The 19,073-nt window shown below is 22.3% G+C and overlaps 4 protein-coding genes and 1 pseudogene across 14 annotated transcripts; 4 read left to right on the forward strand and 1 right to left on the reverse strand.

Moving 5' to 3' along the window:
- Window positions 1-315: 315 nt before the first annotated feature.
- LOC100866967 (actin nucleation-promoting factor WAS) lies at window positions 316-5,705 on the forward strand. Its single transcript, XM_003693481.4, has 7 exons — window positions 316-636; window positions 1,310-1,590; window positions 1,847-2,140; window positions 2,230-2,536; window positions 2,647-3,039; window positions 3,130-3,386; window positions 3,458-5,705. The coding sequence occupies exons 1-6, from the start codon at window positions 541-543 to the stop codon at window positions 3,379-3,381; spliced, it is 1,623 nt and encodes a 540-aa protein (XP_003693529.1). The 5' UTR covers window positions 316-540; the 3' UTR covers window positions 3,382-3,386; window positions 3,458-5,705.
- Window positions 5,706-6,588: 883 nt separating this feature from the next.
- On the reverse strand, window positions 6,589-8,381 carry LOC100863649 (ninjurin-A). Of its 2 annotated transcripts, XM_086912963.1 has the most exons (3): window positions 8,252-8,381; window positions 7,286-7,635; window positions 6,589-7,078 (listed from the first exon to the last, which is right to left on the reverse strand). In XM_086912963.1, exons 2-3 carry the CDS (start codon window positions 7,556-7,558, stop codon window positions 6,881-6,883), a joined length of 471 nt encoding a protein of 156 aa, XP_086769089.1. In that variant the 5' UTR covers window positions 7,559-7,635; window positions 8,252-8,381; the 3' UTR covers window positions 6,589-6,880. The 2 variants fall into 2 exon arrangements, with proteins under 2 accessions (XP_086769089.1, XP_003693652.1); XM_003693604.4 differs by lacking the exon at window positions 8,252-8,381 and having other exon boundaries at window positions 7,286-7,892.
- A 770-nt stretch (window positions 8,382-9,151) lies between these two features.
- Window positions 9,152-13,655, forward strand: Argl (Argininosuccinate lyase). 4 transcript variants are annotated; one of them, XM_086912964.1, is made up of 11 exons: window positions 9,152-9,640; window positions 9,787-9,897; window positions 10,141-10,227; window positions 10,350-10,433; window positions 10,675-10,806; window positions 10,873-10,973; window positions 11,072-11,265; window positions 11,429-11,628; window positions 11,778-12,002; window positions 12,092-12,198; window positions 12,275-13,655. In XM_086912964.1, the coding sequence occupies exons 1-11, from the start codon at window positions 9,635-9,637 to the stop codon at window positions 12,405-12,407; spliced, it is 1,380 nt and encodes a 459-aa protein (XP_086769090.1). In that variant the 5' UTR covers window positions 9,152-9,634; the 3' UTR covers window positions 12,408-13,655. The 4 variants fall into 4 exon arrangements, with proteins under 4 accessions (XP_086769090.1, XP_086769092.1, XP_086769091.1 ...); XM_086912966.1 differs by having other exon boundaries at window positions 9,494-9,640; window positions 11,549-11,628; XM_086912968.1 differs by having other exon boundaries at window positions 9,504-9,640; window positions 10,190-10,227.
- Window positions 12,688-13,655, forward strand: LOC105735431 (very-long-chain 3-oxoacyl-CoA reductase pseudogene; annotated as a pseudogene). Its single transcript, XR_015293538.1, has one exon. The product of XR_015293538.1 is annotated as a very-long-chain 3-oxoacyl-CoA reductase pseudogene (transcript).
- Window positions 13,656-15,169: 1,514 nt separating this feature from the next.
- Window positions 15,170-18,697, forward strand: LOC100866611 (lanC-like protein 2). Of its 6 annotated transcripts, none has more exons than XM_086912973.1 (10): window positions 15,170-15,282; window positions 16,017-16,189; window positions 16,282-16,461; window positions 16,534-16,685; window positions 16,805-16,952; window positions 17,153-17,293; window positions 17,743-17,922; window positions 18,010-18,156; window positions 18,241-18,343; window positions 18,425-18,697. In XM_086912973.1, exons 2-10 carry the CDS (start codon window positions 16,103-16,105, stop codon window positions 18,499-18,501), a joined length of 1,215 nt encoding a protein of 404 aa, XP_086769099.1. In that variant the 5' UTR covers window positions 15,170-15,282; window positions 16,017-16,102; the 3' UTR covers window positions 18,502-18,697. The 6 variants fall into 6 exon arrangements, with proteins under 6 accessions (XP_086769099.1, XP_086769097.1, XP_086769098.1 ...); XM_086912971.1 differs by lacking the exon at window positions 15,170-15,282 and adding an exon at window positions 15,289-15,498 and having other exon boundaries at window positions 16,013-16,189; XM_086912972.1 differs by lacking the exon at window positions 15,170-15,282 and adding an exon at window positions 15,436-15,498.
- Window positions 18,698-19,073: the final 376 nt, after the last annotated feature.

Below are 19,073 nucleotides of genomic sequence, written 5' to 3' on the forward strand. Positions count from 1 at the left end.
ATAAAATGTATAAAATATATTTAAAAAAGAATGTTTTAAATTTATATTTTACATAATATAAAAAATTTTAACTATATTTTATTGACTTATAATGTAGCTAAGGCAAAAAATTAAAAATGTAAAAAATGTAGAAAAATATTTACACTTATTTTTATGTTACTATAAGAGATATAGATGAAAGGTAATAAAGATTTATATAAAATATATAACAATACTACATAACAATACTTTATAATATGTGAGATCCAATCTGATTTAAGAGCAAAAATATATCGAATGAGGAAACGTGGAACATTGAACCGGATAGATGAAAATGTCATCACCAACTGGTAGAGTTTCCTGTGTAGGATAGTATCAGGAATAGCTTTGATAGGTGGTGATTGATCAGTTCTAATTGTACGAATTTTATGTTAATGTGTGTATTCAATTTTTAAAAATGTATAAAAATAGAAAATATTGATAATAAATTATGAATCAAAATCTATCGAATGAGAAAAAACATGGTAAGAAATTAGTACAAGAATCCTAACCTTGCTAAAGATGAAGTCAGGCACTATGGACAAACATAGAGGTTCTACGCTTTTAAAAACGGAAGAAAATGAACAAGTCTTCCAATTGATAGGAAATCGGTGTCAAGTAAGTATTATTTTAATGAAAATTTTTAAATACGAATATTATAATTGTTATTATAATACAATGATTTTGACCTAAATTTGTCAATCAGTAGATTTAAATAAACATTTGTCATTTTATTTTTATATTATTTTTAGATATTTTTGTTATTAAATTAATTAATTAAATATTAATTTCGTTTATTTATTAAATAAAAAATTCATAAAAAATATATATTATAAAAGATTTGATTTAATACTGATATAATTAATATTTCATTAATACTGTATACAAAATTTTTAATATTTTCAATTAATTATTTTATTATATTAAAGCAGAAAACAGTTTTATGCATAATATTTTTGAACTATGAATTTGTATGAAAAATTAAAAGTATATATTAATTTTGTTTGATAAATTAATTAAAGATTTATAATTATGCAAATATTTTTCACACTAGAATATGAAATATAAATATTAATAAATTATAAATATTTTTATTTAATTATTCAAATAATTAATAATAAAATAATTAAATAAAATTTATAAATTAAAATGAAATATATTTATGATTTTATTTCATAGTCAATTAATATATCATAATAAAAATTAATAATATAATATTAATATTAGTATAATAATTATAATTTTTAAATGAATAATATAATAAAAGAAGCACAATTTATATTTTTTATAGTGTCTAGCAGCTGGAGTTATTCAATTATATTTGACTGAACCACCTTTACATAAAGAATGGATAAAGAAAACTACAGGTATTATAACATTGATAAGAGATAATCCTAGACGTAGTTTTTTCCTTCGTTTATATTGCTTACAAAGGAAAGCAATGTTATGGGAACATGAAGTTTATAATGCAATGGATTATAAAGCACCATTGATTTATTTTCATACATTTGAAGCAGAAGATTGTATGGCTGCTTTTAATTTTGCAAGTGAAACAGATGCTGTTACATTAAGGTAAATTACATAGAATAGAAATATTAATTGAAGTAATACATATTTTTTTGTAAATTTAATTCTAAAATTATATATATAAATATCTATAATTCTAAAATTATTTATAATAATAAATAAATTTTTATCAATTATTATTTTTAATAAATAAATTTTCTAATTAGAAATTATAAGATTAAAATATGTATTAAAATTTCTCTCTATATATAAATAATATTAAAATAAAAAAAAAAATAAAAAAATTATTATTTGATTTTAGAAATATTCTTCTTGGTAAACTGAATACTAAACGTCAGAGAAGACAGCAAAGACGATCTAAAATAGAAGGAGAAACTCAACATGGTGCAACATTACCATGGAGGAATCAAAGCAATACATCACCAATTGCATTTAATACAGGATCAACTTCTAATTTATTAAATGGAACTCCAACTGCTATTGGTGTTAATAGGAGTGCTTCTAGTAGTTCTATGTATAAAAGTAAAAAGAAAAAGCGAGATAAAATTAAGAAAAAATTAACTAAAGATGATATTGGACCTCCATCCGATTTTAGGTTGAAATTTTATTACATTATTGTTTTAGTTTGTAATTTTAGTTACAGTTAATAATTTTTATATTTTTTACATTTATCTTAATTTTTAGACATGTTACACATTTTGCGTGGAATGCTAACAGTAAAGAATTGGAATTAGAAAAAATTGATCCACATTTAAGAATGTTTCTTGATAAAGTTGGCGTATCGGAATGCCAATTCAGAAATCAAGACACGCGCGATTTTATTTATGATTTTATTGAAAAGCATGGTGGCATGAATGCTATTAGAGAAGATATAAATTCATCTATCCCAAAAACTAATGCACAACAACAATTGCAACAGCAAATACGACAACCTCCAACAGCACTTCAAAGACAGGAATATCCTCCTCCAGTTCCTGCAAGAACAATACCTGTTTGTATATTTTTTATTGTAATATTATTATTTGTTGTTATTATATACTATATGTTATTGTACAAAATGAATGAATTGTACAATGAATTTTACAAACAATGTTTTTACAGCATCAAACTCGAATTGCTCCACCATTACCTCCAAATCGATTTAATGCACCTTTGACACCACCAAGTGCACCATCAAGTGCACCACCAGTTCATAGAACATTGCCAACTCGACCGCCACCACCTTCTTTAACTTCTGCACCATCACTGCCACCACCTCCACCTCCTCCTCCTCCACCACCACCTCCACCTGCTCCAGCTCCACGCTCAAAAAGTAACTTGAGTCCATCTGTTCCAACTCCACCACCATTACCTAATTTACTAAGTCCTGATGATGGAACTATTAATACAAGTGCTATCAATAATAATAATACTAGTAATAATAATAATAATGAAGATATTGCTGACTTGAGATCAACTCTTATGGAATCTATAAGAAGTGGTACTACTCTTCGAGTTAGTATGAAAATTTAAAATTATAATCACTAATATTTTTAATGATTATACATAACATTTTGATTATATATATTATATATATTATTATAGAAAATCGATAAATCGGAAATAAAACAGAATCCCCCATCAGACGATTCTAGAAATGCTTTATTAGAGCAAATTCGTCAAGGAATTGAATTAAGGCCTGTTTCGAATGAAGCAAAAAATAAAACAACATCAGCATTTCAAGGAGGTTTGGCTAGTGCTTTGTCAAGGGCTCTTGCTGAGCGATCGAGTGCAATACATAGTGAAAGTGATGATTCAACTAGTGAATCCAGTGATGATTATGAATGGGATGATTAACTCAGGTTAGTTAGAATTTAATAATATATTAGATTATAAAATATCTTCTTGATAAGAGTATGAAATATTATTTCAGATGAAATGAATAATTCGAAAAATGAAATAATATATCACTGTGATAAATCTGCTATCAATAAATATGTAAACAGAATAGCTATAAATGTATAATATAATGATTTTGAATTTGATATCCAAAGAAGCATGAAAATCATATATAAATTTTTCAAAAAACAAATCACTTATATGTGTTATCAGGAAGTAAGGCACAATTATATGGATAGGACAAGTAAGAGCAGAATAAAAATCTTAGTATAATATTGATAAAATTATAATATATATTTATCTGAGAAAGAAAAAAAATACTAGAAAGAAAATAAGGTATTATATATAGCACAACAAATCTATAAAAATCGATTTTTCGATAATATTTATTTGTTTAATCGATAATCAATATTTGCCAAATAAAACGAGTACTATAAAAACGATTATATTCATGCTGTTTCAATAAATATAAGAAATACTATAATAAATACAATTAAGTAAAAATTATTATAACCATATAGTACAGTTAATAGTATTATATGTAAATTTCATGTAAGTTTATATTATTATTTTAAAAATTAGCACATTTCCTGTATAATAATTGTAAAATTTACCTTAGTTTATCCTATCCAATTTATATGACTCAAAATACATGCAATTTTAAGTTAACAATAATGTTAGTACAAGATGTACACTTACAAAATTGTAAGTAAGTAAATGTATAAATTTCCAAATTAATTGGAATATAAATATCAATCTGAATGAACAAAAAACAAAAAGTATTAAAAATATTACATTTTTTAAAATTTATTCTATGAAATTATAATAATTTCGATAATCAATAATATAGAAAATATACATCGAAACTATATTAATTTGTATTTATATATATTATTACATAGATCATTTAAGTTTTTGTTTATTATAAAATATTAAGTATTAAGATCAACTTATATACCTGATATTTCAAATGCAGAAATTGATCCTTATAAAAGTATATAAGTTATATTAAATCTATTAATATACAAAATTTTTGTTAAAGAAGTAATTTTCTCAATTTCTCACTTATTGTTTTATTTGTAGACTTAGAAACTCATTTAAGATATCTGTATAACGGTCTTGTATCTAGTCGTTTATGAAACTGAAAACAGATGTCCTGAACTGATGTAAATTATAATATCCTAAAAGAGTTTCTAAAGTTTTTAAATAATTTAATGAATTAAGAGTTGATAATTTTTAACTTTTTATTATTAAGTTTTTATGATTTTTTTTTATTTTTTAATTTATTGTATCAATGTAACATCTGTCGGCCTCCGTTCTAAGAAAATCATAAAAATGATTTTTCATAAAATATAAGTGAATTAAATTAATTTCTATGATAAAACATGACTATTTTTGCATTGTTGGATAATAAATAATTTATATCATTTGTTCAAATAAAAAAATAGCGTATCAAATGATTTAAATGTATTCTTCTAAAGTATGTATGTATAAGATTATAATTAATGATATAGTAAAAATTGTATGTTTTCACGCGGTGTGATATAGATGATAAAACTGTGGCAGTGAAGCAAAATTCGAGAATGTTGTTTATACATATACATATATATGTATAAGAATATACACAAAATGTATAAGGAACAAAATAGAATATCATTATGGAAAAATCTTAGTCACATAGGAATGAGACGAAAAGAATATGTTAATTATAAGTTATTATATTTTATTATATTTTATGCAATATTATTGCATATATTATAAATGCTATGTTATTTGACATCCAAAATTCGATTAATTAAAAATTATAGTTGCAAGATTTTTGCTTTAATTATTATTGAATATTAAAAAAAATATTAAAATAGAAGTGTAATCAAGAGAAAAAGAAAAACTATAACTGTGTTTGTTAACTAAAATAAAGAGAAAGTAACCAGAAATGTTAAAGTAAAAAACTTGTTACAAGTAATAAATTAATAAAATTGTATAAAGAACGATAGAATCACACAATTTTACTTTAAATGCATATAGAAATATTGTTGCATTTAAAGAGAAAGAAAGAACTATTAATGGACACATATTTTTGTCCATTTTTAAAAAATATATTGTTCTTTTATTAAGTGTAAATATAATGTTACAAATCATATTATATTTGTATTATAACTACCAAATATCAAAAAAGTATGAAAAAAGAACTTAAACTAATATTAATTTACTTATAACATGTAATTTCCTTTTATTTCCTGTATCATTTTTTGTATTATTTGAAAATATAAAGTTGTATATAATTTATAATGCAAATTTTATAAAATAAAATAACAAGAATGGATTTTTTATTATAACAATAAAAAATTTTCACAAAAATAATAAGAATTCATAGAGATAGAAAAAAATTTAAATTTGTTATGTGAATATAATAAAGTTTTAAAAAAATTGTTGAATATGTATCAAAGTAATATTTATATTATTTATTTATCAATCATTTATTCTTATATATATTGGAAATTAGATTAAACAGATCAGATATGCATATCGATCTAACTAAATATTTTTGCTATGAATATAATAATATAAATAAAACATATGTGCATACATTTGTTTAAAAGATAAAAATAAAATATTCAAATTTTTAAATTAAATATATAATAATAATTATCTATCATCTTAAATATTTTATTTATAAAATACGAATTTTATAATTGTATTAAAATATTAAAAAATATATATATATATATATATATATATATATAAAAATTTGAAAATATTAAAGAAAATTTTGTGTAAATATATACATTTTGTAAAAAAAAAAATAAAATTAAAATTTGAAACATTTGAATCAATTATATTAGATTAATAAAAGTTATTTTAAATTTTAGAAAAATGTAATTTTTTCATAAACTTCTAATTCTTAAAAATATGTATTATGTATGTATTATGCCATATTTATATAATTGAAATTGTTGATTTTATCGATGAATGTTTATCATATAAATATGTCAACAAATATAAAAGAAAATAGATAAAATGTTATAAATTATTTATTAACTTGTTTATTAAAAATGAAACGAATATTGCTAGATAGAGTAAACTCGATAAAAATTTCTTATTCTATTTGTTAATTAAATATTTTTAATGTTATTATTTGTTATATATTATAAAGTAAAAATAACATTTCTTTTTTCTTAGAAAAATATCAAATATTCAATTATTTATTTGTAATTTAATCAATATTACATAATATATTTACACAGAAGATAAATATATATTTTAATATAAAATTAATGTAATTATAGAATTACATTCGATTATAAAAAATTTATCTCTAATAGGCATTTATAAATTATAAAACTATAATTTGTTTCTTTTATATATCAATTTTAATTTTAATATCAATCATTTATATATAAAGAAAGAAGAAAAAATAGAGAGTTTTTTTCCTCAAAGATCAATATAAAAAGTGTATTTATATTTTATTATTATTTGTTATTTGTGGTAAAGTAGTAGGAACAGATATGCTAAATGCGGCAATAAATACATTTATAATAGTTATTAGAAAAACACCGATTACTACGTAATTATTGATTTTTCGTGCTTGTAATGACTTTGATTGTCCTTTTATATCAAATCGACCTTTGAAAATCAGACTGATTCCTACAGCCACCTAAAATTAAACAAATCAAAATATTTTACTAATCATAATTAATATCGTAAAGATAATTTAAATTCATTTACATTTTGTTAATTTATGATTATTATTCATATTATTTATATTGAGTAGATTTCATTTAATCGATTATTCGAGAATTATTCGAGTCACATAAAAAAATAAGAAATATAATTTAAAATTAATAATTATTATTTATTTTACCTGAAGAAAAAGACTGATGATTATTAAACTCATAATTAAATAAAATGTAGGGCTCTCTCGTTGATACTCAATCAGATATCTTAATTGATTCGCATTGGCAGTGATTAGGGCAACATCCATCATACCTTGTGCTACAGTTTTTTTTGCGGCATAAGTATTGGATTGTTTGTACGCTTGAGATTTTTTATCTATTGTGTCGGTAGAAAACACAGCATCTTTCACCACTATTTCTTCTATCACTTCCAATTTGTTTTGTTTCTCGTTTTCATCCATTACTTCTTTCTTATATTAACTTCTTTAACTTCTTTTTTGTTTTTTAATCCAAACACGCGACGTCTTTATTTTTTTCACTTTTTGATTCGAAATAACACATCAATACATAATTTATTTCTTAAACTTGATGATTTTTGTTTTGTCAAATCAATTATACACTTATTACAATATGTTTTTTATTTTTAATGTTATTGTTAATGTTATTTATTCATATATTTATGAACAAATTTAAAGAATAATCAAGCTTTAATAAACTGAATTTCGTGACAATTATTCTAAGAAGTGGACATATTATTACTGTTAGGATACTAATGTACGAAATGAAGTATTAGATTAAACTGCTCCAGTCGATCTATGTAAATAATTCGTCAACAAATCATTATCACTTCGAATGGTTAAACGTTTCTTCCGCATTCTCATTGTTTAATCACTAATATCAAAAATGGAAAACGCTTTGTTCAAGTATTGAAAATGAAAAGTAATTCAGATATGAGTTTCTCTTTTTTTATGCGTTCTAATTGAACTTTAACACAATTATCAAATTATCAATCGAAATATCGGAAATTCATTTCTGCACATTTATATAAAAAGTTTTTCAAAAATTTTTCAATTTTTTTTAATAATCGATAATAAAAAAAGAACTTGATAAATTCCGCATTTACTTGGAGAATAATAAAAATAAAAATATTTTACCTTTATATATTCTAACTTATCTATAGAAGTATTAGAAGAAAGTTAGAGAAAAAAATAACGATAACTATTATCGTATTATTCTATATTAAAACTAAAGTGACGTGGTTTTTAATGAAACCGCATGTAACACGTGATCGAAGGGAAATGTTTAAGGATAATAAATATACACATACAGTTTGTGTTAATCAAGTGTTCCCTGTTCTTATCATCGAATATATACCAGTTTTTATCGTATTCAAACAATAAAGCAAAAAGACGGTAGCGAGAAACAATTTCAGCTATTTTCTCTGATTGTTATTTGACTTTTAAAAATCTATAGAATCTTAATATATTTATAATAAAAATATATAATAATAATAATAATATATAATAATAAAAATACAGGAATAACAAAATAAAAATTTAATATATAAAAATATTAATTAAGATTTGTTTTATTAAAGTATATAGCAATTGAAATTTGCATTAAATGAAATAAAACAGAGATAAAATGAGATATCTGTGACATTGCCATCTCACGTAAACTTCAATTGCTTATAACTTAATAAATAAGCCTTAACCGTCATCTTTATATCTTAACTTTTATGTTTATTTTAGTTTCTAGAATCGACTCTTCAAAAGTATTTCACAAATGCATTAACATCGTATATATTTTAAAAGAAGTACAATTACAAGAATTATATAATAAATAGAAAAAATATAATAAAAATATTATATATATTATTATATAAATAATAAATAGAAGAGTGAAATATTTAATTCTATTAAATATTTGAATATAAATGTTATGATATTTTTCTTCTTTTATATTGTATAATTACATTGTTTTTTCGATTGCAACTCAAATTAATCGATTGCATTTCATATTGATCAATTGCGTTGTAAGATAAGATTCTAGATGCTTAGATAAGTAAATTATCATATACGATTAACTTTTTTTGTTTTTATTTTATTATTCTAAATCAAAAGAAAAAAATAACATATTATGTAAAAATTAAATCTCTCTAATGAAAGATAGATTTGATTAAATAAAAATGTAAAACATTATTTTAAAAATCAAAAATAATATTAATTAATTTTTATTGACAATAGTGATTACATTTAAATAATACATAAATAATGATTTCATATTATTTCCATTAATAATTTCCATTGATAAAAAATATTTTTCTTTTCTATTAATTATATTTATATTATATTTATCTTATATAATTATGATGCGTATAATATATATATAAAAAGACAGTACGACCTTTTTCGTGTCAGTGATATTACCGATAAACTCGTAGAAATTTCATTATAAAGATTTCAGAATTTGCGTTTCATGTTCTTTCTAGAATAACAATTTATACAAAAGAAAAGTGTTGTAATTGACAAATCACAATGCAGGTGAGTTTCACTTTTTATGATATATATATTATTGATTAATACAGAGATAAAATAAATTTCGATTTTATCGATGCGAGACACGAAAATATATATTTAACAATCATATTGATTAGCTATATTTATATGCATTATATATATGCAAACAGGTTTACGAAAAATTATGGAGAGGCCGTTTTATGGATAATATCGATCAAAAATTTCATGATTTGAACGCATCGATTGATATTGATAAACGAATGTATGCAGAGGATATAGAGGTTTGTGTATACGAAAAAAAAAGAAATAATATTAAACATGTATGATTAAATATATGAAAATTTATATAAAATGTTTACATACAATATATATTTAGATTAAAGAAAAAGAAAAATATTTATTTTCAATAAAAGATAAGATGAAGAAAAAAAATCATTTATAGAAAACAAGAAAAAATTAAAAATATATTTATTACATATTTAATACATAATATATATATTTTTTAATATTCTATAAATCTTCAGGGAAGTGTAGCATATGCAAAAGCAATACGATTGGCCAATCTTCTTACAGATGAAGAATTACAAGTTATGCTAAATGGTCTCAAACAAGTAAAAAAGAAAATTTGTATAATTTATAATTTATAATTAGTTGTAAAAAAAAAATATTAATTTCATATGCTAAGACATGATCGAATATAAAAAAAAAAAAAAAAAAAAAACACTTGATACAGGTGAAAGCTGAATGGGAAGAGGGTCGATTCAATATAAACATCAAAGACGAAGATATCCATACTGCGAATGAGCGTCGACTTACGGTATATATACATATTAATTATACTATCATTTTTTAAAATGAATATAATAATTTAAATTGCTTTTATTTTATTAAAATTTTATTTTATTAGAACAAATAAATAATGAGTATTTATAATATAATATTTCTATTTTAATATAATATTTCTATTTTTCTTTTTCATAATATCAATTCAAAGAAAATATTTATTTTATTATTATTAATATTTTATTTTTTTATTGATTTCTTAATTAATAATTTAGGAATTAATCGGAGATATTGCAAAGAAATTACATATCGGAAGAAGCCGAAATGATCAAACTATAACTGACACAAAATTATGGCTTCGAAAAGCTATAGACGTGCTTTTAAAGAAATTGATGAAATTCATTCAGGTAAGAAAGTTAAAATTATATATTAACAAAAAGAAAAACTATAATTGGAACGAAAGACATGTACAGGTTCTCGTCGATCGAGCTGAAAATGAGATAGAAATTATTATGCCCGGATATACTCACATGCAACGTGCTCAACCAATAAAATGGAGCCAATGGTTACTCAGGTATAAATGAAGATAATATAATATAGATATACTTTTTATTTGGAATCTGAAATTTAAAATAATAAAATCAAACAATAGAATTGAAATTTTTTTTATAGCTACGCATGGTATGCTAAAGCAGATATTGAGAGATTACAAGAAATTCGAAAACGGGTAAACATTTTGCCTTTGGGCAGTGGCGCAATAGCTGGGAATCCTTTTCAAATTGATCGACGTACTCTGGCCAATGAATTGAATTTTTCTGAAATAACAGAAAATAGCATGTATGCTATAGGGGATAGAGATTTCGTTGGTAAGCGAAAAACACTTTAAACAATATATTTATACATTCAATAAAATCAATAATAAGACGTAAATATAAAAAACAAATTTAATTGAAATGTTAGAAAGATATCAAAAAAGAAAAGAATTCTTTTTTCAGTTTACATATTATAAATTTTTTTTTTCTTTTAAAGTTGAATTTCTTTTTTGGTCTTCATTAACGGTAATTCATCTGAGTCGTCTTTGTGAGGATTTGATCATTTATAGCAGCGAGGAATTCGGTTTCGTGAGATTTGCTGATCAATTTTCTACAGGTAGTAGTTTGATGCCTCAAAAACGTAATCCTGATTGTATGGAATTAATTCGAGGAAAAGCTGGCACTTTACTTGGAAAAGTTTGTAATTCTATAAATTATTTTTAATGATAAATAGACGCATAGATTTGTACATGTAGATTATTTAATTATGTTTATTTCATATTCTAGTGTATGGGTTTCATGACTACTTTAATAGATTATTTAATTATGTTTATTTCATATTCTAGTGTATGGGTTTCATGACTACTTTGAAAGGAATTCCATCTACATATAATAAGGATCTTCAAGAAGATAAGGAAGCTATATTTTCTACATTCGATGTATTAGACAATATACTTGTTATTGTTACAAACGCAATAAACACGCTTGAAGTAAAAAATAAGAAGTGTGAGAAAGCTTTAACATCTACTATGTTAGCAACTGATATGGCATATTATCTTGTTCGAAAAGGAGTTAGTATAAAATAATTAATTATAAATCAAATTTTTAAATATATGTCATCTAATTTTAATTTTTTTTTTAAATAATGAATTTTTAATAGATGTCGTTTAGAGAAGCTCATCACTTAACTGGAAAAGTTGTTGCTCTATCAGAATTATTAGAAGTATCTCTTTGTAAATTATCACTTAAAAATTTACAATCTATAAGGTAAATAATTTGATTGAAAATTCAAATGAAAATTTATTTCATTGAAATATCTAATTTTTTATATTATATTTTTTAGTACTAAATTTCAAGAAGATGTGAAACAAATTTGGAATTTTTCCCATAGCGTTGAACAATATAAAGTTACAGGTGGAACTAGTACAGCTGCATTAATAGAACAAATTAATAAACTTCGAACTTCATTGATATAATAATTCTGTCTAATAAAAATAAATAATAAAAATAATTCAAAATTAATATGTGATAAAGTTTAGAAAGCTGTCTGATTTTTATGATTCTACTAATTTCTGTTCGACTGTTTCACGCTCCCACAATATGTCGTCGCTCTACGTGCGTTGAGTATCGCACATGAATCTCCTTTCACAATCCCACCCGAATGTGACGAATTGTTTAAAATAATAAATGAAGTTATAAATCATCTTGTGACATCCATTGAAAAGTAGAATAGAAACTGTATCATTATTACAAATTATGTTGGCCGAGAAAATAGGTTATGCAGCGATTATATATTGGGGTTATAAATTTTCTTGCAATATAATATACCGAATATATAAGAATTTCTTCTCTGTGTCTGTGGTTGACTTATGCTCTATGGGTAAATGGGCAGTTGTCACAGGATGTTCTCATGGAATTGGAAGAGCATACGCGGAAACATTGGCGAAGATAGGATTGAATGTGATTTTAGTTAGTCCTGATACGGAAAATTTAAAAACCATTGCAAGCAATATCGAAGCAATGTACAATGTGAAAACAAAAGTGATTAAATTAGATTTATCGGAAGGCTTGGAAACGTATAATGTTATTGAAAAAGAGATGTTCGGCCTAGAAATTGGCATATTAATCAACAATCTTGGCATGTCATATCCGCATCCAGAATATTTTTTAGATCTTCCTCATAAAGAAAAGATCTATATGAGTATTGTTCATTGTAACGTAGTAGTTGTGACAAATATGTGTCGTATTTTATTGCCACAAATGGTGGTTAGAGGGAAAGGAGTTATAGTCAACGTAGCCTCCATGGTAGCAGTATTGCCGAGCCCTTTGTTGACAGTCTTCGCAGCCACAAAAGCGTATATCGTGAAATTTAGTAGAGATTTGCAGATAGAATATGGAAAACATGGTATAATTGTGCAGTGTTTGTTACCAGGCACAGTCACTAATCATACCACAGAGTCACCACGATCAGGATGGATGGTTCCGACACCGGAAAAATACGTTCAGAGCGCGATCAGAACTATAGGCAAAGAAAATGTGACGACTGGATTTCTACAACATTCCATTTTGATTGGAATAATAAAATTTATCTATCGAATATCACCGAGTTCCATCATCGTTTGGATGATTAATATTATGGAAGGAAATCGAAATAATGCGCTACGACGATATGTCGGATGACTTTGTAGAAATATTTTAATATATCAAGTTTTACTTAAGGAAAAGGTGCTTTTTGATTTTTTTTTATATTATAAGATAATATAAAATAAATTTCAATGAAATTGTAAAATTAAAAAATTCTATTTTTTAAAATTTTTGAAGATTTAAAACAAAATGTAAATTCAAAATAGAATAATGTTAAAAGTAGGTAAATTTATTCATCCAGAATTAAAATTTCTTTTGTGATTATATAATGATCTAACGAATCAGAAATTATTTAACTTATTTATCCGAAAAATGATATTTTTAATTGCTAATTTGATTTCATTTTTTTTAAAGATAAAATAATTATTCAAAAAATATTATAAGAAATTATTTTTAAAAATTATAATAACTTGGTGAATAGCAAAATAAGATATAATGATAAAAATTATCATATCATGAAAAAATTCTTTTGTCATTATAAATAAAAATGAATAATTATTTTTTTTATAAATGATAGAACCAATAATAAATTATGAATATATTATGAATATAATAATCATAATTATACTTTATTTTCTTGTCATACTTTTCGTTTTTTCGACATTTTTTTTTATAATAATTCATATATGAGAAAATTATCCAAAAAATTTTCTGCATAAAAGTTATATTTTAGCATTTTTTTTTTTTTTTTTTTACTGATTTACATTTCGTCAGAAAGGAGATATAGAATAAATCTAATATTCATTGTTCTTTTTGTTTCATATCTCAGACTCTTATCATTTTAATATTATCTTTTCTACTGATTCTATTCAGAATAATATTATAATATTACTAAGAGTTGGAATTAAAAGTAAATTTTGATATAAAATTAACAGATAAAAAAAATGAAACAAATATTCTGTTACATATATAATATGTATCATGTATATATGAAATATTGCATTTTATAGATATATTGTATAAAATAAAAAATGTAAAAATATTTATATTTTTTATAAAAAATTAAGATATTGTAGTTTTAAAAAGAATTGATGAAAGTGTATTTAATTGATATCTTGTATTTAATCTATGGTCAAGTGCTAAAAATAAATATAAAGAAACAGAACAAATATTAAAAGAAAAATAGAGAAAAAGTAAAAATTCAAGAATCAGCATTATTTCTTGACTGCCAATAATCAAAATGTTGAAAAATATTGTTTAAATTAATTTATTAAATTTATAAATAATTGAAGTTTGTGTTAAATGAAGATAAAAATAAAATGAAATTAATGTTCTATCTCCGTTTCAGCGACGTCATATTTTATTCCCGTTTTATTTCATTCAAGCAAATTTCGATTGTTTATCATTTAATAAATAAATCTTAATTAATATTTTTGTAATTTTTTTCTATTTTTATCTTTAGAATTGATGATTCATCATAAATATTTCAATTTCTATTAATATTAATGTATACATAAATAACTTAATTTTATTTTAATATTGAAAGCAGTTAAGTTTTTAACAAGAAATTTATAATTATATTTTATGGTAAAAAGTGAAGGAAGTGCATACAAATATATTAAGAAGTATTATAAAAATTTAAAAAAAACAAAATAAAAAAGAAAAAATCAGGAAGTGATTAGAAACAAAAAGAAAAACAACGAAAAACAAAGAACAGATAATAAGCAGACAAAAAAAGAAAAGTGAAAAAGAAGAAAGACACATAAGGTAAGTACAGTAGGTAATTTCTATTAGAAATAAAATGGAAAGTAATTTTATATGATGATTATTGATGATTTCGTTTTAATATTTGCAAAAAAGAAAAAAAATTCAATATATACAAAATAACAAAAAAGTAAGATTACATAGTTCATTTTATATATTCAATTTGATTATATGTCAAATCGGTAACGTTGGAAACGACACGAAGTGATAATTTCATTCGTAAGTTGGTTCATAAATATTTTTGTTTCGATAACTCGAACATTTTGTTACGATTATAACTTTAAATATAAAAGTCTTGTTTAACTATAAATTTCTTTATATTACAAACGTTATATTCAAAAATTTAATTTTTTATAAGAAGCAGGTTTGTCAATAAACGATATAGTATATTTTTAGAATAATGCGACAAATACTTAGCTTCTCAGTATGTTTTTAAAATCTTTTTTTTCATTATGATTATTAAAAATAATTAATATTAAAAAAAATTCATTTGAAATTTTTTATACACTCATCTTTAGACATATCAATATGTGTTTGATAAATATAATTTAATTAATTATATATTTTCTAACCTTTTTACCGATTTTGTCAATATACAATATAATATTTAATAATCAATAATTATTAATTATTAATTGTTTTATGAATATGAAAATTATAATGTGTATGATATAATTTAAAATATTGAAATTATTATTAAATATAAAATATCAGATTACATTATTTTTTCTAGGCAGGTTTCATATATAAAATAAAGAAAGAAAGATTTGGCGTAAAATATATAAATATAATTAATCGATTTACGCATTTAATTCGTATCAAAATGGACACTGCTCGACATTATGATAATCCATTTGAAGATTATCCTAATGCTACAGTAAATTTTGTTGTGAATACAGCAACTAATGAAGTAAGTATTTTATTTATAAATTAATCAATAATTAGATTATAAATTATTTATAAATAAATAGAAATTTGTATACCAAATTTTATGTTTATTAGATCACTGAAAATTATAAAGAAACATTAAAAATACAAACAAAGAGATTAATAGATCAATTGGAAGAAAATGAACACCAGTGGACTTATCATGATGATTATTCTGTATATACTGGGTCAGCAGGAATTGCATATATGTTTTATCAATATGGAAAGTGTTTTAATGAACCACACTATATTGATGTATGAATCTTTTAATATTTTTATTTTTTTAAATGATAAATTATTTTTTAAATTTATATATTCTTTTAACAGAAAGCAATGGAATTAATAAGAATATGTATACATAGATGCAGAAGCAAAAGAGAAATTACATTTTTGACTGGTATTGTGGGTCCATTAACTTTGTCTGCAATTATGTTTCATTCGCAAAACAATTCTACTACAACACAAGATATAATTTCAAGGTAAATATTTTAATTTTTTATATTAATTAATTTATATTTTATAATATATTAGAGAGATATAATATTGTTTAATTAATAAAATAAATTAATTTTTATATTTTTTTTATTATTACTTCCAGAATAAAATCACTATCTTCTTATGTTTTGGATGAAAATAGTGGTTTGCCTGATGAATTACTTTATGGAAGAGCTGGTTATCTCTTTTCTCTCCTTTTTTTGAATTCAAATATATTTCCTGCTCCCATAGAAGATGAACTTATTAAAAAGGTAACAAAAATTAAAATAAACAGTATTTATATATAATATTATATTGATTAAAAAACAGTATTAATATATAATATAATATAATAATAATAATAATATATAATATACTGTTAAATATATATTATTTATATATATCATATATCAGTATCACATTTATATATATCATATATAATATTATTTTGATTAAAAAAATATTATATCAGGTTATTGCAGTCATAATTAAATCTGGAAATTTGTATTCTGCTTCGAGAAGATATAAAACACCTTTAATGTATATTTGGCATGGAACAGAATATGTTGGTGGTGCACATGGATTAGCTGGAATACTTTACATATTGTTACAAGTATGACATATCTCTGTTATATTTTAATAATTGATAATATTTTTATAGTAATATAATAATATTATTTTTTTAATATATAGAATAGTCTGCATACTATTGTAAAACATTTTTTTCTTGGAAACTATAATAGAAATCGATTTTTTTTTTATATTTTAATGATACAAGAAGACTGATTTGAGATACAAAAGATTTTTTTGCAACGGCTACAAAGGAAAACAGAAATCACCTTCTTTTTTTTAAATGAATGGTATATTAATTTCTATTTATTAAATGGTTGAATAATATTTGCTTGAAACATTTTCCATTATTATTCATAATCAAAATCAAATAATTTTCTTAACATGTTTTCACATGCTAGTTAAAAAAATAACTTGCAAAATTTTATGTAGACTATCCTGTTTGTCTAATTTTGAAAAATATAATAATTTTAAACATAATTGATATTATAGGCACGAAAATATTTAACAAAAGATCAGTTAGAGAAAGATATAAGACCTGCATTAGATTTTCTTCAGAATTTACGGTTTCCTTCTGGAAACTTTCCAACTGCTATTGGAAGCCACAGTGATAAAATACAATGGTGCCATGGTGCACCTGGAATGACTATGTTATTCTGTTTAGCTTATGAGGTTACTATTATTTAATTAATTTTTAATTTTTAATTTTTAATTAAATATCGTTAAATATTTAATATATTATTAAATATGGATATATAGATATATGAAAATAAAAATTATTTAAAAACTGCTCTACAATGTGGAGAATTGATTTGGTCAAGAGGAGTACTTAAAAAGGGATATGGAATATGTCATGGCGTATCTGGAAATGCATATACGTTTTTATGTCTTTTTCAACAAACAAAGGTTAAGTTGAATTTAAAAAATATAATAAATAAATATATAATATAGTTTTAATAGATATCAATAAAATATTGATTTTATGTGCAGGATGTGAAATACCTTTATAGGGCTTGTAAGTTTGCAGATTGGTGTATGGATTATGGAACACATAGAAAAAAGATTCCTGATAGACCGTTTTCATTATTTGAAGGTATTTTATTACAAATTATTATCGAGTTTTTTCATCTATTATTCGTATTTATTATTAAATTAATAATATCTATTATTTTAGGTCTTGCTGGTACAATTTATTTCTTGATCGATATTCAACAACCGCTTTCAGCAAAATTTCCAGGATATACTATTTAAATTCAATATATTTCGATAATACACATATTTCCTTTGCGTGAAAATTAATATCTAAGAAATAAAAGCAATTATCAAATTCATAGATTTTGTCTATATAATTCGTCTATATATTATATATTTATATTTCGAATATGTAAAAATCAATATATATCTTATTGAATAAACAAAATAAAATAACTTACAGTATCATATAAAATATTTATTCCATATTACCCATCATCTTTTATTATTATAATTTTTTTATAAAATTATTTTTAATTTATTTTTAAAAATATAAAAGAATTATAGAATAAATGGTAAATGAGAAATTTGCAAAAAATATTCATATTTTTAATCCATGAAGTAAATTTTATGAATTCGTACAAACTATACAATAACAGGATTATTTTTTGTTTCTTTTCCTTGAAAGCTATATCTATTGATAAAAAGAAAAACTATATATATTTTCAAAAAATTATTCAAATTTTATCCGCGGCAAGTCTCACCATATAGAAAGTATACTTGATTGCATGTAAAGTTTATACAAAACTGAAATTCGAAGTAATCGCAAAACCTCGATTCGAATAAATCAC

This window comes from Apis florea, unplaced genomic scaffold, assembly GCF_048593485.1.
Source record: "Apis florea isolate Af1SG1 unplaced genomic scaffold, ASM4859348v1 contig_3493_pilon, whole genome shotgun sequence".
Taxonomy (NCBI): Eukaryota; Metazoa; Arthropoda; class Insecta; order Hymenoptera; family Apidae; genus Apis; species Apis florea.

What these genes read in the sequence shown, in the direction of transcription:
- LOC100866967 (XM_003693481.4), top strand. Translation starts at nt 541, where the DNA reads ATGAAGTCAGGCACTATGGACAAACATAGAGGTTCTACGCTTTTAAAA. An exon ending in GGACCTCCATCCGATTTTAG is followed by an intron (nt 2,141 to 2,229) that starts GTTGAAATTTTA and finishes CTTAATTTTTAG; the next exon opens with ACATGTTACACATTTTGCGT. An exon ending in TTCCTGCAAGAACAATACCT is followed by an intron (nt 2,537 to 2,646) that starts GTTTGTATATTT and finishes ATGTTTTTACAG; the next exon opens with CATCAAACTCGAATTGCTCC.
- LOC100863649 (XM_086912963.1), bottom strand. Translation starts at nt 7,558, where the DNA reads ATGGATGAAAACGAGAAACAAAACAAATTGGAAGTGATAGAAGAAATA. An exon ending in TCATCAGTCTTTTTCTTCAG is followed by an intron (nt 7,079 to 7,285) that starts GTAAAATAAATA and finishes GTTTAATTTTAG; the next exon opens with GTGGCTGTAGGAATCAGTCT.
- Argl (XM_086912964.1), top strand. An exon ending in CGAATGAGCGTCGACTTACG is followed by an intron (nt 10,434 to 10,674) that starts GTATATATACAT and finishes TTAATAATTTAG; the next exon opens with GAATTAATCGGAGATATTGC. An exon ending in AATTGATGAAATTCATTCAG is followed by an intron (nt 10,807 to 10,872) that starts GTAAGAAAGTTA and finishes AGACATGTACAG; the next exon opens with GTTCTCGTCGATCGAGCTGA.
- LOC100866611 (XM_003693478.4), top strand. Translation starts at nt 15,680, where the DNA reads ATGCGACAAATACTTAGCTTCTCA. An exon ending in ATGAACCACACTATATTGAT is followed by an intron (nt 16,462 to 16,533) that starts GTATGAATCTTT and finishes TTCTTTTAACAG; the next exon opens with AAAGCAATGGAATTAATAAG. An exon ending in GTCTTTTTCAACAAACAAAG is followed by an intron (nt 18,157 to 18,240) that starts GTTAAGTTGAAT and finishes TTTTATGTGCAG; the next exon opens with GATGTGAAATACCTTTATAG.